General features: G+C 41.9%; 2 protein-coding genes across 3 annotated transcripts in view; one reads left to right on the forward strand and one right to left on the reverse strand.

Annotated features, from left to right (window-relative positions):
• Positions 1-218: 218 nt before the first annotated feature.
• LOC146498170 (WW domain-containing adapter protein with coiled-coil-like) lies at positions 219-10,024 on the reverse strand. 2 transcript variants are annotated; one of them, XM_085140273.1, is made up of 13 exons: positions 9,672-10,024; positions 9,221-9,254; positions 8,711-8,900; positions 8,215-8,306; positions 5,989-6,098; positions 5,688-5,785; positions 5,316-5,588; positions 4,409-4,525; positions 3,898-4,046; positions 3,659-3,750; positions 3,113-3,290; positions 1,751-1,878; positions 219-1,664 (listed from the first exon to the last, which is right to left on the reverse strand). In XM_085140273.1, exons 1-13 carry the CDS (start codon positions 9,710-9,712, stop codon positions 1,595-1,597), a joined length of 1,572 nt encoding a protein of 523 aa, XP_084996399.1. In that variant the 5' UTR covers positions 9,713-10,024; the 3' UTR covers positions 219-1,594. The 2 variants fall into 2 exon arrangements, with proteins under 2 accessions (XP_084996399.1, XP_084996398.1); XM_085140272.1 differs by having other exon boundaries at positions 3,113-3,293; positions 9,672-10,023.
• A 210-nt stretch (positions 10,025-10,234) lies between these two features.
• The window catches only part of LOC146498171 (MAGUK p55 subfamily member 7-like), a 33,634-nt gene continuing 28,291 nt past the window's right edge, over positions 10,235-15,577 (forward strand). The window contains exons 1-5 of the mRNA XM_085140271.1: positions 10,235-11,212; positions 12,148-12,177; positions 12,436-12,554; positions 13,385-13,462; positions 14,772-14,852. Coding sequence (XP_084996397.1) covers positions 11,194-11,212; positions 12,148-12,177; positions 12,436-12,554; positions 13,385-13,462; positions 14,772-14,852 — 327 coding nt within the window. The 5' untranslated portion in view covers positions 10,235-11,193. The remainder of the gene's footprint in view (positions 11,213-12,147; positions 12,178-12,435; positions 12,555-13,384; positions 13,463-14,771; positions 14,853-15,577) is intronic.

Genomic DNA, 15,577 nt, shown 5'->3' on the forward strand with positions numbered 1-15,577 from the left:
GGTATTTCAAAATTTCCAAGTCCTCTTTTAATATGACGGATTCCAGCAAGAAACGATCACATGGGCAGGATTAGGTTTAAAAGTAACACTGCTCACTGTCACCATCTGGTGGTCAGCAGCTGTACTCAAACAGGCAATGGTCTGTTAACTGCTTACAAAGTGATACTGAAGATATTCTGTTGGCATGCTTGAGATGTCAGTGAAAGTCAAGCAAAGGGTGTGGCATAATATTTTATTCACATATTTAATGGAATACAAAGCCCCCCCAAAAAAATCTGACCCCACCCCGAAACCCCAAAAGTTGTGCACATCCGATCTTGTGGGAACTATTCCGTGTCACAGAAAAAAAACAACAACCAGGAAACAAAGGAACTTTTTTTTAAACTGTTGGAGTGTAAGACTGCAGTTTTAATCTGATGGCCATATAAAAGTATGCCCTCTCATTGCGAATGAACCCTTCGCAAAAAGTAACCACACCTGTCTAGAGTCAATCGATAAGGCTACAGCACCAAACAAAACCAAAACATGAGTTTCTTACAGAAAAAAAAAAAAATTCCTTCGTCGAGCTTTTTCGTTACAACTACAAGGATGTAATAACTCCAGCACAATAATAATAATTTAGCTTTAAGGGACTGTAAATTCAGTCACTTTTCTATTCTTTTATGCAACCTCCTGCTAAGCTGCGTGTAAGGAATGAACATGTCCCCAATTTGACTTGGAACAGAAACAAAATATTGACAATTTTACAATTTAAAAAGAAAAGAAGGAAGAAAACTGCCAGCAGGGCTACCAATGGAAAACAACCTCAGATGTACTTGTGGCCAACCTAGGTCCAATAACATAAGCTTCATCAAAACAGCTTTCAAAGTGCTTTTTACACAACTAGCCATGTCTTCCAAGTGACTCTGTATCAGTGGAACAATCCCGTCATTTGGGACAAAAAAACATCTGTCATTTCGCTCTGGCCAAAGATCTCAGTGAATCTCGTGACATGTAAAACAAACCAGCTTTAAGACAAAATGGGTTGGCAAACCCACTGATTGGTGAAGAAAAAAAAAAAAAAGAATAATAACAGTAACATCACTGCCACTGAAGCCACACATCGCAGTGCATGACAAAGTTCGTTTCAGAAGTTTGGGAAGGGGACCCGATCGCTCTCCCCCCCACCCACAGAAGTGTCACACCAATCACAAGAGGGTTTGTCTTAGTTCATTTTGACTCTCTTCCTGACCACTACACATCAAAACACACCAGAAAACAAGTTAACCCAATACAACACACACAATCCAAGGTTTGTGGTCCAAAAGGTGCTGTCCAAAAAAGGTCCCGTTGTCCACTTTTTTTTTAGCTGTTCCGACATGCGAACAGTCGGTTTGAGCAATTTATGTAGTGGACAATGGAGAAAAGAAAATATATATATATATTAAAAAGAAAAGACATGTTCAGGATGACGGAGCTTCACTGTCAGTTACTGACTTCTAACAGTCGCTCTTGCAGGAGGAATAAACTGTAGCAGCTCGCTGTCCGTGTCTATTCCTCCCTCTCTAATTGTCTCACTCGGACCATCCAAGCCTGTTCCTCTCGGGTCAGGTCCTCACACCATGTAGGAGTTCTGGTTCTTCAGCTTGTCCAGCTCTTTGCTCTGTTGCCTCAGAAACAAGATTCTGCAGTTGCAAAAAAAAAGAAAATGTAAATCCAAATGCATGTGTGTTAACAGCTGAGTCTATGCAAATGTAGCCATTTGCCTCACCTCTGCTCCCTCAGTGTGGCCTGGATTTCACACACTCTGACCAGAGACCGAAGATTTTTCATCTCTGTGCAGATTTCAGACATGTACAAGCTGCCCATGTTGTGGATGTCTTCACGCAACCGAGCCGCCTGGTGGAAAGGGAGAAGTGCATTTTGTCAACAAAAAACTAAATGGGTGACCCCTCGTCTGGGGATCCTCAGCCCTTCCCATGAAGGTGGCAGGGATGCCCCTCCGGTGGTCCTCCTTGGGCTCTCGCACTCTGGGGCCTCTGGATGTCTGGGGCCTGGATCTCCTCCATGCCTGCTTCATGCCCTGGGGGACAGGGCTATGGCTCTCTACACCCTCTTGCAGACCATTACATGGGGAAACCATTTGAATACAAGTGCACTGGTCCACACAGGTGTGCACACGGGTGTTCACTGTTCGTAGACTTAAATCACACCTTTCTTGGCTGCTACTTCAAAGCACATTGTGCGCTGTCTGTCCTGCGTGCTGCACAACAACATTCAATATTTAGTATTTACTGCTGTTTACACTTAGCTAGATTAATGCGATGGTGTTGTGTTTAGTATGTTGCTTTGTTTTTTTTTTTGCTTGTTTTCTCTTCTTTTTCTCTCAACAGATGATCCAGGAGATTTCCCCCCCCCCCTTTCTCACTGTCCCTCTCCCCTTCTGTTTTTCTTTTCCTTTCTCTTTCTTTCTCCTTTTCCTATCCCTCACTCATGTCTGTCCCGTCTGTAACAACTGAAAACAAAATAAAATAAATAATAAAAACAAAGGTCGATCAAATGGACCAATACCGCAATGCCATGATGATCCATTTGGCAAAATAAATCCATTGGGTATCCTTGTTGGTCTTCAGACAACAATTCTGACGGCTAAAGAACCAAATGGGACAGGCAAAAAAAAAGAAAAAAAGGAAAAAGAAAAACGCCAGCATTTGTGTAACAAAGAGTTATCATAGATGCGATGGAGAACAGCATCTTTGAACACACACAGTGTGTGTGTGCGTGTGTGTGTGTGTGTAAGTGAGAGAGAGAAAGTTCAGCATAAAATAAAACTCCAACACAGGGAGCAGAAAAGATGACAGAGTAGCACAACCAGAAGTGACAGTGAAAACATTTCACAGCACAAGCTCTTTACCCCATCATCATTTTTTCTGCAGTCTCAGTTTGTCCATTCAAACATCAACACAATGAGCAGCAATAAAACTACTGAGGATATATCCATATATTGTACAGGCCCACTCACGACAAAGTCTACTGAAAGTCACTCAAGAGCCAATTTCACTATCGAAAAATGGAATTCAAAGCTCTACATTTTTCCTTACAAAATGTGAACCTGTCTTCTGGAGGACTATACCTGTTTCTCTGTGTTCTCTGAAGGCCACCCTTGGATATGTCTGATGAGGTTTTCATCGAAATGAGCTGACAGGCTGGGAGTGAAGGAGCCAGGGGTGTCTGAGTGGCTCGCACTGCTGGACGGAGCGTGAGGCAACAAGGCACCAGATGCGTTTGATCCTGTGCACAACATGTCCTGGCTGCTGGAGGAAGACACGCAGGTGGAGACCGTGTTAATAAAATCCTGCTGCAGTTGTTCTGATGTTCTAGCTGATTACTGTTACACAGATCGGTCTATAATCTCACCGTCTAACCTATGAATGGGGAAATATGGATGAATAATAAGCCTCACCAACATTTCCGGTTGTTCGAGGAACTGCATCATTGGGAGCTGAGTGTCCCCAAAATGACTATTCTCAAATAACACACAGACCTTGCTGCAAACCCTTTCTCAAAAATAAACCGTTCCCATAAACACTATCTGGAACACATGTTGCTGCATTTTGTAAAGCATGTTTTTGCAATTCAGGCCAGTTGCCCTTTTAAATAATTCCTTCCTGAAAGTTACCTTCTCTGCTGCAGAGTTCTGGGGTCTTCTGGACGCTTTTCTGCTGTCTGGGACAAGGAAGCTGAGCCTGGCTTCCCAGAAGACATGCTGCCCTGAAGAGGGAAAAACAGATGACGATGAGGAGAAACATGAATAAAAACAAGACACGGATACAAAAACCCACACAGAGAAGATGGTCCAGAGGAGTGCAGTCATAAACACAGCGTCTCTGCTCTGTTACTTTAGCTTCAAAGGCTCACCCTGGTTTGCGAGGATGAGACGCTGCCAGGATGCACACCCAAATGAGACTTCTGGTTGCTCTGTGGCGTGCCGTTCCGTGGTGAGACGTACGGCCGCGGTGATGATGTGTCGGACGTCAGGGAGACCGGCGACTGACTCGAGTGCTGGGCTGAAAACAGGAAAACATAAAATGGAAGAATGGGGGATTTGTCAGGTTGCACGTATCACTGTACAGAGTGTCAGGGAGGAAAATGAGCACTGATATTAGACCAGTTTTTTTAGGACTAACAGCAAACAGTTAAAAAGGTAAAAAGGCTTGAAGAGGGAATACAACAGCATATAAAACATCCTTTATCCCAGAACATGGGACCATGTCTTGTGCTTCTTTTCCCCCCACATAGCTGTAGTCAATCTAAAAAACCCTAAAGTTATACACACAGTAAAACAAGGACACAGAGAGCAGAAACCTTCCAAAGAGGATAAAAATCAGTATGTGACAGCAGATGGTGAAAAACAGCAAAGAGGCCGTACCTTGGTTGGAGTGCTGAGCAGCTGAGAGCAGAGCAGTGACGTTGAAAGCGGGTCCAGCAGTGAGGAGCTTATGAAGCACAGACTGCAAGGAAGCTTGGGTGACAGCAGCTGCCAATACTGGAGGGAGGAAAGAGGGAACGTGTACACACACACACACACACACACACACACACACACACACACAGGTGAGTGAGCAAGAACACACAACAGGTGAGTGCATAAACATTAGAAGTCAGAAAACTCAGTTGAAATAAGAATCGAGTTAGTGCAACAGTGCGAGGGAAACAAAAACGACAATAAAACACAGATTCTAATTTTTTTTTTTCTTTCTATCACCAAAAGGGTCGATAACACTGTGGCCTCTTTGCTGTCTGACGCAAAATCTTAAGAGGGTAAAAATCCAGCTCTTACCTGTCCGACAAGCTTCTTTATAACCACAGTGCACCAACTAAGTTCATATCAACAGACAGAAGGAAGCTAACATGAACGAAGCCTAAATGTAGCCGAACTGCTAGCTTGTTTTGCCACGCATCGTCAAATTCTGCTGGTTCTCATAAACTTAGCCCGCGCACTCATCCTGACTCTTTTTGGAAGTCATACCTCAAGGCAGGAGCACGGCATGTTCCTTTTTATGCCGGAACACATGTGCTTCTTGGGGGTGGGGGTTACAAAAAGCAAAAACAAACAAGATGTTGTTTTGAAAGATGACATATTTTGCTGTGTACGCAGGAATACCTGTGTGTAAAAGCAAGCTTTCCAAACAGGACGGCCCCCCCTTTTTTTTCTAAGCTAAACAACTATGAAGTTGTAAACAACCCATAATATAACTCTGAGAACCAACTGTGCGCCCCTGTGCTGAATAAGACACTAGACCGGTAAGCAGTGTAAACCACGCCCTCATCCTCACCCTCGTTCAGCTTGGCCACGTCCATGCTGCCGTTGTTCATCTGCAAAGTTGCTTGCAGCGCCGGGAGGAGCTGATGCAGGAGTGCCGGGTCCTGGAGCAGCGCCGGCGAGGGCAACTGGGCAGACTGAGGCGCCTGAACGCTAGAGGACGAAGAAGAGGACGACATGCTGGAAGGGGTGGAGCCTATAGCGGCGGCAGCAGGGGTCAGGCTCTGAGAGGAAGAGGAAGAATGGCCGCAATTGGCTGCTGTGGACTGATCCACTGATGCGATTTCTGTGGAGACGAGCAGAGTGATGAACACAGAATGAACTCACGCTATATCCTGAAGCACAACTATATACACATGAACAAGATTTTATTGGTAAGTCGTACTTGTTGTGGCTTTGTCCTGCAAGGCCTCTTGTCTGTAGTCCATGTCCCTGGGAAAACTGTTTGCTGCCATCTTGACTGAGTCTTTCTGCCGTTGTTCCCTGAAGCAAAGCAAACAGGTTTTGTAAAGCAACAGCGATGATGTTAAGGACGTGGGGTGCGGTTTGAGTCTGTGCCTTAAGCTAATGATATTCTGATAGCATTGTGGTGCTAAAGCCGTCATGTGTGACTCTGCATGAGAACAACAACCTCAGTCACTGTCTCAGGTTAAAAAGCCAACAGACTTGAATAAAGTGAGCCTTGCCTCTCCAGCAGGTCCTTGGGCTTTTCCCACTGGGAGACCTCAGTTCTACAGTTGTAGTAGTACTTCTTCCCAGAGGAGCTAATGTGCTCTGTCCAGTCATCTGCTGGGTCCTAGTCACAAGGAAAATGGAGAGTCAAACAGTTACAAAAATTTCACCCAAGTTCATTTTGCTCAGTTTATACAAAAACTTTCCCAATAACATTGCCAAAGTAATGCAATTATTGTAAGCATGATCATTTTTCATAGATTTTTTTATTATTATTATTCTTGTGACCCTTCACTTCAAAGTCAAAATATCTGATGCTTAGTCAATCTGACAAAGAAGTCATGCCAAGTTAGCTACATGGTCCTCCCGCCATGATGATCCGAAGAGCAGATAAATTTAACCTTAGTTGGGAAAAGAAAATCCTGACAGTTCATTTTTGGCCAGTTTCAACTTATTGTGTACTTTTTGATTGCATCTAATCGTCTATCCCCCCCCACACACACACACTCTTTATTCTCTTGGTAAAGCATACAACCTGCTGATCAAGCACTGGCAGACATACATTTCGCTGTTAAATCTAGGTACATCCCAACTACAAACCTTTCTGAAGCCCTACACACTGCCACTGATGCAACCTGCACAGGTATAAGTATTGGCACTGGCACCGTAGGCTTTCTGTCGATCCATTGCAGAAGCATGCATTCATTTTAAGTACCCACTGTTCATACAGGTTTAGGATGTTCCCTTGTTTTCATGAGCCCTGATCTTCAAAGGCTATTTCACTGATACTAAAAAAAAAACCTAGAACTGTAAAACTGAAAGCACAGTATCTGTGTTTTTTTAATCCTTCCATGCTATGTGATTTATGCAAATCTCCCCCAGATAAATTCTTCCGCTCTGTATAAAAGTACTTCCTTATTTTCCATACGCTCCCTCCTCAAACCAGTCCAGTCTGTCTGATGAACAGGAAAAGGTTGCAAAGCATTCTGGTAGTTGCTGGTCGGTAGTTCTCTTTTCAGTGTTATTACACAACCCACTTTCCAGCAGTGACATTCCTCTTGAAACTGTGAGCCATCACACCTGCTTTTGCTCCACTAAGCACTTTTCCAGTCTCAAAGTGCTCAAGTCAAAGTTTCTTCAAGCAACAGTGTCGGTTTTCCAGCACTCACTTTTTTTTTTCCTGAGGAGCACGCATTCAAGTTTCAAACAACTTGAGAGGATATTAAAGTGCTCTTTAAACTGATGTAACGCAAGGCAATCGATCACTTTGTGTAAATGGGTTATGAAGCTTCAAAAGCAAAGATCAACAAGTGGAAGAATTCATTTAAATTGTTTATTCCAGTGCTTGGAGGTAGCAGTCCTACTTCATTGTACATACTGGCAAGAGCATACCTGAGTCAGCACATTTGGTAAACATAAATCCATTTTGCTTTGGGAGGTAAACATCTTTCATTTCCGAGCCTCGATAATGGACCGGGGCTTTTGAGTGTGGATGCGAGCTGGTATGTTTAATATTAATGATGATGCATATACTAACGACTCTGTTAGGATCTAACATTTCTCATCCACATCTGTACTAACTTTAAAACTGTGCTTTTGTAGGTGAGGCTTGAGCCCTTATAACATATGATCTCATGCCTTCTCTGTGGAAAGAGTAATTAGATACCACATACTACTAGTAAAACCAACAGTATCTTAGTAACAATTCATTTAAAAAAAATTATATAATTTGATTTTTAGTACTGCAGTTCCCACAGTTATTGATATAAGAGAATTAAGATAGACTCTAATGTAATTTGAATATTACACACTTAAAGTGAGCCATGTGTGCACTGACAAGAGTCTGTAGGAAAGCTTACAAATGCACGGAGCAGTGGGTGCTTGCAGGAGCGGTTCGAATTAGTGTCAAACCAGACAATGTTGAATATTGTGTATTTGGTCCCACTGTGCAGTCCAACCAGTGAGAAATAACAATGTGTCTCTCATTCACACTGACAAATGGCAAATCGTTTAAACAAGGAAGTCCACATTCTAATCAGACCATCTACTACACAAGGAGCCTCTTACATAATTATGAAGTTACAGTCAAGCATTGTTGCGTTAGGTTTGATAAATGTCTGCATGAGAAAGGAAGATGGCTATCCATCACGCCCCGCATAAAATGTTCCACAGTGGCGTGGCTGCACTCTAAAGGAATCGCTGAAGGTTTTATAATCAGATAACACTGGGTAGATCCTTACCCTGTCTGCGGGCTTGCTCTGAGCCGCGTGCAAGTCGGTGCCATGGTGAGAACTGTTGTTGTGGGAGTTCTCCTGAGGAGAGCCACTGGTCCCTGCAACAAAGCCACTTGTCAAAGGAGAGAAAGCAAACAAGGCTCTGCTAAGAGCTAAATCCTCAGGGAGAGTCACAACTGCACAACAGGGAAAAGAAATCAGCTTGCCTTTTGTTATTTTAGGCTTACACTTGCAGTTTACATTCTAACATTTTAATCTGATGGCAGTATTATGGGAAGCTTTTTTCCCACAACATGACAACTGGAAGGGGTGACCAGAGTCTTCATGACAATAACACATGACAGAAGAAGTTCACATATTATGTCAGGGACCAGCATAGAAACAACGACAGGGTTGACCTTTATGCCTATCTGAGCCCATCTGTGGTTACCGTTTCCCCTTCATAACAACCGCCTGAGATTAATCTTGCAATGGCATGCACGTGCAATGCCACCAGACTCACCGTTTTTCCCTCTGACGCTGTGAGAGGGTTTCGCCTTGCCATGTGCCGTGCCTTCTCCGTGTCTGCTGACAGGACTTTCGTCTGAGCGTCGCTGCATCTTGTAAGGGGGCACAGGATCTGACGACCCATCGCGCACCTTGTCGAAGCGGTGAAGGCTTGTGGCCTGGCTCTTTGGCTGAGATTTATGGGTCTAAAAAGGACAGTGCACAGCAGAATTGTTGAGATATGCTCAATCTCACACAGTGGTGTTCTTACCTCTCAATCAGGAGACCCTTTAAGTTGAATGAGAGCATTTTTATTTTTATTGACATTCTATTGACATTTCTAGTAAATATTTGTTTTGATAAGAGTAACTGAAACACAAGGGCTGAAGTAAGACAGTCCACATATGAATTACCATTGTGATCAAACTGAAATGTGTCCAGACAGTTGCTGATCACTTGCACACTGCTGACCTACGTTTATGGATCGTCATGACAGGTGACAGCTAACAACCTGAACATGACATACCTGATACGATTGGGGATCCCTTCTGTCGTTGCACCTGTGGAGACACAGAGAACAAAGGTTAGAGCAAGATCTCAATGACGTTTTTTTATTTTATTTGTCACTTTGAAAACTGACTTTCTGGAGCATATACAGTTAGCTAAGTAGCTAGCGTTAGCCAAGTTAGCTTGACTTGCCATCTTATCATCATGTGTTTGCTCATACTGTAGTTCACATTGAATCGGTAAAGTTTAAAGTATATCTTACAAATACCTAGAATAGGCAGGATTTACGATGTGAATACTATTAAGTGTAATGGTAATCGACCAGCTAAGGTACATATCCGGAATCAACGGCTAACTAATTGCAGGCTAACCATGCTAGCTAACGGCTACAAGTAAACCTTAAACGCACAAATTAAATCAACGGCGTAAGAAAAACATGTTTCAAACGCTAAGTTCTGAGTCTGATTTACCCATCGCTGACTCTTGTTGGTTTCCTTGCATACATCACCATCAAGACCGTGGTGATGTGTGTATGTGTGTGAGGGGGAACCGTGGCCTCCTGACTGCCTGGCTGCTCTCACAGCTCTTTTCTTCAGCTTCCTGATGTCTGCACTTAGTCTGTCCGGCCAAACAGAGAGCTAAAAGTCACGCACCGAATACCAGCACTGCATAGCGGCTGGTCTTTACTGAAAAAGAAAAACAAAAAAGAAACACCCTCAGTGCACCATCTGCCATGCAGTTACGGTATACGCTAAACTCGGCCGATGTAGTTCAGCGGAAGGCAGCAGATGGAGGAGGAAACGGTGAAGGCAGTAATGTTTGGCTAGGAGGACGAAATTCCTGTTTGTCTTTTCAAATTAAAATAATTTTAGTTATGCGTTTAGAAGATTATTATTATTATTATTATTATTATTATTATTATTATTATTATCATGTATTATGTGAAACAGAATATCGCAAAAGAACTTCCACTCTTCCGTTTTAAAATTATAAAATATATGCTTAAGTCAAAACCACAAGTAACTGGGTTATCATTTTTAAATAGGTAATTATACTTTTTATGCGATGCTGTCAAAATGGCACAAAATAACAAAAATAACCGTACGTGGTTCTCTAACAAAAAGTGTTTGATTTTCACACCTCACCGTGGCATTTCCGCGTTGATGGGCTATTATTTTGAAGGAAGTCTCATCATATCCCGTATGAGCTCAGCTGTGTCTGGATAACATGACGCAGTCTGTCAGTGCTGCTGTTGGCTGCTCAAAGTTCACCTCACGTCTCGGTAGTTTTAAGTTGTCAAGTGGGACTTTGCTTCAGCCTGCACGCTTTGTCGCTTTTGTGGTGTTGTCATATAGCTCCCGCACGAACACTTTGCCCAGCGTGAACAGGCCACAGCAGGCTAATATGTCCATTTTCTTACCACCCCTGGGTTTTGGCCTAATTGATACGTGGTTTATGTAGAATATGGTAGTTGACTATAAATGCAATGAGTCCAGGGCATTTATAGTCAACTACTCGGATGTCTGGAGTCTACTGAGACAAGCACTGTACAGGGTTCCTGATGGACAGTCTGAACTTTGTGACCAGCGATATCTAATGCAACTGCAACTATACAGTGTATTCCATTATAGTAACAGAGACCCCAACATCACCATTTTCAAAATCAGAACATCCATATGTTTCATCATGTAAGACGTTATCTAGTACTAATATTGTGCATGACTGAGCGTCTGCAGTCATATGTGGGTAGCTGAACTGAAATAGGTCAACATTAAACTCCATGCTGTGTAACCTCCATGATGTGATTGGCGTATCGATTGCCTGCTGGCTTTATTTGTGTCAAACCGAACACATATTGATGGAATAAGAGACGGTCTTTCTTACATTGCGGTCAGTGGAACAGTGCATAACCTTTCAATACAAGTGGATGTTCAAACACAGCCTGTACTCTTTACACATTTTAAATGATATGGCTTGCATGACCTGGCCCTTATGGGATGGACAGTCTCTGGTGAGTGCATCCTTCTGTTGTTTTGCTTAGCAGTAACTTTTTTTCTACTTAAACACTATTTGAATTTAAAAAACCAAAATAAGACAGAAACATCCTTTATAATCTTTGTAACATGGCCTTGGAATATTAAAAGAATTAAAACTAAATCCTAGATAATCAGTGTTGAGATATTCTGTTCAAGGTGTTTCATTTTTGAACTGATTTTAGTGACAGAGCATCAAAAAATTTCTCATGATTTTTACTATTTGTTGTTAATGCGTATTAACATTCAAAATATTCATTATTATATTATTTCACGTGTTTAAATCAGTTTTACAGTATTGTGTAGCTTCAAACTCTTTGTACCTCATACTTGCATGCATGAGTAACAACAGAGTAACTCATACATAAATTAGTCTGTTGTGAGAGTGCAAACCTTATTGTTTTTGGTTTTCACATACATTTTTAGATATAAATCTAAAACTGAACCCGTGCAAAGGTCCTGCAGACATTATCCTCTACCCACACTGGTGGATAGATCATGGCTAAAACTGTTGTACAAGCAAAGAAAGCAACATACTTTCATCAAAGTAATGCATTTTTATATATTTATTTTAAGATCTAAACTGAAATGTAATAACTGAGCTTTGTTTTGATCTTTTCCTGAAATTATTGCAAGAAATGTTGATTATTTAAACACGCCAAACTGAAATATATATAAATAATAAATATAAATAATGGACATGGCTTTGTTGATACTTGATAAGAACTGTTACAATAAAAATCAGCAATAGGGGGCACTAATATCTCAGTATGTTGTTCGGGGCCATCTAAAGACAAATACACTCTTTCCTTTTTCCTTTTCACATGTGGTACATTCCCTCTTTACACAAAAAAAAGAGAGAGTTTAAGTCTGCTGAGATGGTTTCTTTGTCCTTTTTTTCTTCTATTCTTAGGAGGGATGCTAAACCAAACTGAGCATAGAGGTATGTAGAATATAGAATATGAACCAGAGTATGGTTTCATTATATCCTTTTCCTTATATCCTGTGTGATGAGCACAGTGACACTGGATCTTCCATATAGGAGGCTTTTAATCACACCTTTCATTTAACCTCTGACCTCTCTCATCTGGCTTCTGACCTCACCTTCTGACCCTCAAAAACACAACCTAGAAGATAAGAGCAGGTGCAGGTTTGTTCATTTGCACGTGTGCTTATGCATGTCCTGCCACTTACCCGGTAGGCATGTGCATGCTGCTATCGTCAATGATGTCTGGAACTGAGCCACATACCGACAGAGAGGAGGACTACAGGTTTCTCCACAGCATGCTGATGGAGAAGAAGCTTCACTTGCTCTTCAAGGTGAACGCACGTTTGTGCTGTAATGAGCTGTGACCGCTCAATCTGTCCATCCAAGTCACAGAATTCACTTTATTTAAAGTGAATTTGGTATTCAGATCCTATTGTTAGCAGTATTATGTGTTTATGTTTTATTATGTACAAGTAATGCCACTGGATTAGAGTGCTGTTAATATTATGTACACTGGAAAGTGCCACCATATGTACTTCAGGTACATATTATGGCACTATTAAGATACTTATGATTATAACTTATACTTAAGTAAAAGGATTAAATACTTTTTTTCCAGTCTGCAGATGACAAGAATTATGCACACACACACACACACACACACACACACACACAAATTCGATGCTGAGTTTAACTAATTTAATTACATGTAAACTTTCCATGAAATGTTGTTACATAAATAAAATCTGGTCGGGGGCCGTCCTGGAAGTGATTCAGGGCAACAGGAGTCTCATGGTGGCCTTAGCTCAGCAGTTGCTCTTAATAATTTTTTCCCTTAAAGGCGTCAGCATTTACAGGATTTAACTGTAAAAAGAACGGTGTCCTGTATTTTTTTTTACAGCAAGTGCAACAGTGTACTATATTTTCCACCAGTCTCAAAAACAATAAAACCATATCACAGATTCACTACAGCTGTGTACTGTATTAAAGGTTTATATTTACAGTACTTTGGGATTTTTTTAAAATTTCTTTAAATCTATATTAGTAGCCAGCTGCTTTCACAGCAGTAGTATTGGTAGTTATTGATAAGTAACTAGTAATAGTTAAAGTTCCTCTTTACTGCAGAGAAAAGCTCTTGCATGATCCTCTCCTTACTTGCCAGATTCACGAGCAACTGAAGCGTTTTGAGAAGCGAAGCCCCGTCCCCATCCAGGAGCACGCGGCGAATCTGGCCTCAAGTGTAAGTGACCGTCTCCAAACATCTTTTGCAGATAGACACACTGCCGAGGATGACAGCTTGACAGAAGAGGGAACAGTTCTGGGGGGGAGGTTATCTCACAAATGGTCTTCTCTCACTTTCCTGTCACAAAGAGGATTTCTTCTTATGTGTGCTGAATTATGAAATGTTGTCTCAAACGCTGTCACCTTAGATATCATCTTTTGAAAAGGCTGTTTTAAAGGAGTTTTTTTTTTTTTTTAACTCATGAGCCAAGAGTTAGATCATTGAAGACTGAGCACCAAGCGGGAGCCGCGAAAATCATTCCATCTAATGTTTCAGGAAAACAGTTCATTTCAGATTTAGGCTGAAGTGACAGACAGATGTGCGTCATCCTCACTCCTGTTACCATCCCGTCTTTCTTTCATTTTCATCCATCCCAATGACTAATTTGTACATTTCGATTATCCCCCACCTTTATTTCTGATTTCACCACCTTTGTCCTGGACAATGTCCAAATTGAATTTTTTTTTAACCCTTTTCCCTTCCATATATTCTTCTCTCCACCCCTAAACGTTCCCTCCCTTCCATTATCTTTACCTCTCCACCCCTTTTCTTGTTCTCTTTTCCTTCCATTTCTTCTTTTTTCATATCCATATACTGTAATATCTGCCATGTTTCCATTCTGTCTCTCTGCTACACTCCCCCACTTCAGCTCTCTCCCTTCAGTCCCCTTGCTTCAGATTCAGTACGACAGCCACTCTCTGCCTGGCTTAAATCATCAGGACCTATTGCAAGGGCCAAACCGAGGTTCTGTTTCCCCTCAGAGAGGCTTCTGTTTGCTCACAGTGGAAACTAATGACCTTCATGCATTGTGTCTCTGGAGTGTGCCTCGACATCTTGAAGCAGTAGAAGTCATTACAGTAATATGCCTGACAAGACGGGCGACTGCACACAGTCACTCGCCGCCTCTCCACTTGCTGCCGACGGTCAAGGCTGCTCTGTTTTAGCTGTCACCACAGCTGTCGTGTAGCCTTGAACATTCAGAAGTGTTGCCTTTTTTTTTCCGACAGTGACTCGAGACGCAAAGCTAAAACAGGAAACAGACAAATGGCTCACACCAGGATGAGAAAACTCCCCGTGAGGCAAACAGGGCTTTAAGAAAGTGTCTGAAATAACGACAGCACTGACGTTGTGTCCGGCAGATATAAATTTCATGAACCTTTTATGCGTTTTTGCTCGTTTCCCTACCTGAAAACGTCACAAAAGCCTTAACATAAAAAGAGTACCTCTAATTATAAACATCCGACCTCTCTCTTCTTTCCTGTTCCAGTTGGCAGAGGAGCTCATATACCAGGGTTGGAGAGAGGAAGTCAAAGAGCTGCTTGCCCTCATTTCCAAACCCCACTTTCAGGTAAAAATATTTCCTTCCACAGTGACATGTTACTGTAACTTGACATGTGTCAAGCTAAAGCTTCCCCTCTCCCTGGGCCAGTTATATATCACTTTTAGCAAAGGGAATATATATATATATGGATACAAGATGCAGATATTAGCTGCAAATCATGTAAAACAGGCACAGAGAGATGCTAAATGGCTTGTTCTCTTGAATTTGAACTGACTTAAAGTTAAACAGTTTATTAGCATACAGCCAGAGGTAAAGCGTGTCATCAACATGTTGATCCCATATTTTTTATTTACAGCAGAACACAGAAAACACAGCAGAGATAATGCACCATTTTCAGAAAAAACCAAAAAGGTTTCCCAGGGACAAGTTTACCACTGTGAAACACCCCATCTTCTTTTAACTACAGTCTGTAAATACCTGGGAACTGAGGAGACAAGCTGCTGGGTTTTGGGGAGGGGAATGCTGTCCCATTCCTGTCTGATAGTGATAATATTCTAGCATTGTCCTGGATGAGAGTATATGTTGTTCTAAAACCTTTCAGCATTCATGGTGCAAGCTTCCAGTTCCATACTAGAGATGCAGGCTTTTGAACTGAGAGCTGATAACAAGCCAGATGGTCTCTCTCTGTAGTCCAGAAGGATTTTGAACCGTCTGACCACAGAAAGGTTTTCCTCTTTTCTTCGGTCCTTTTCAAAAGTACCCAATAGAGCTTTAACCTGCATTTATGGATG

The sequence above is a fragment of the Neolamprologus multifasciatus genome, chromosome 18, assembly GCF_963576455.1.
Source record: "Neolamprologus multifasciatus chromosome 18, fNeoMul1.2, whole genome shotgun sequence".
Taxonomy (NCBI): Eukaryota; Metazoa; Chordata; class Actinopteri; order Cichliformes; family Cichlidae; genus Neolamprologus; species Neolamprologus multifasciatus.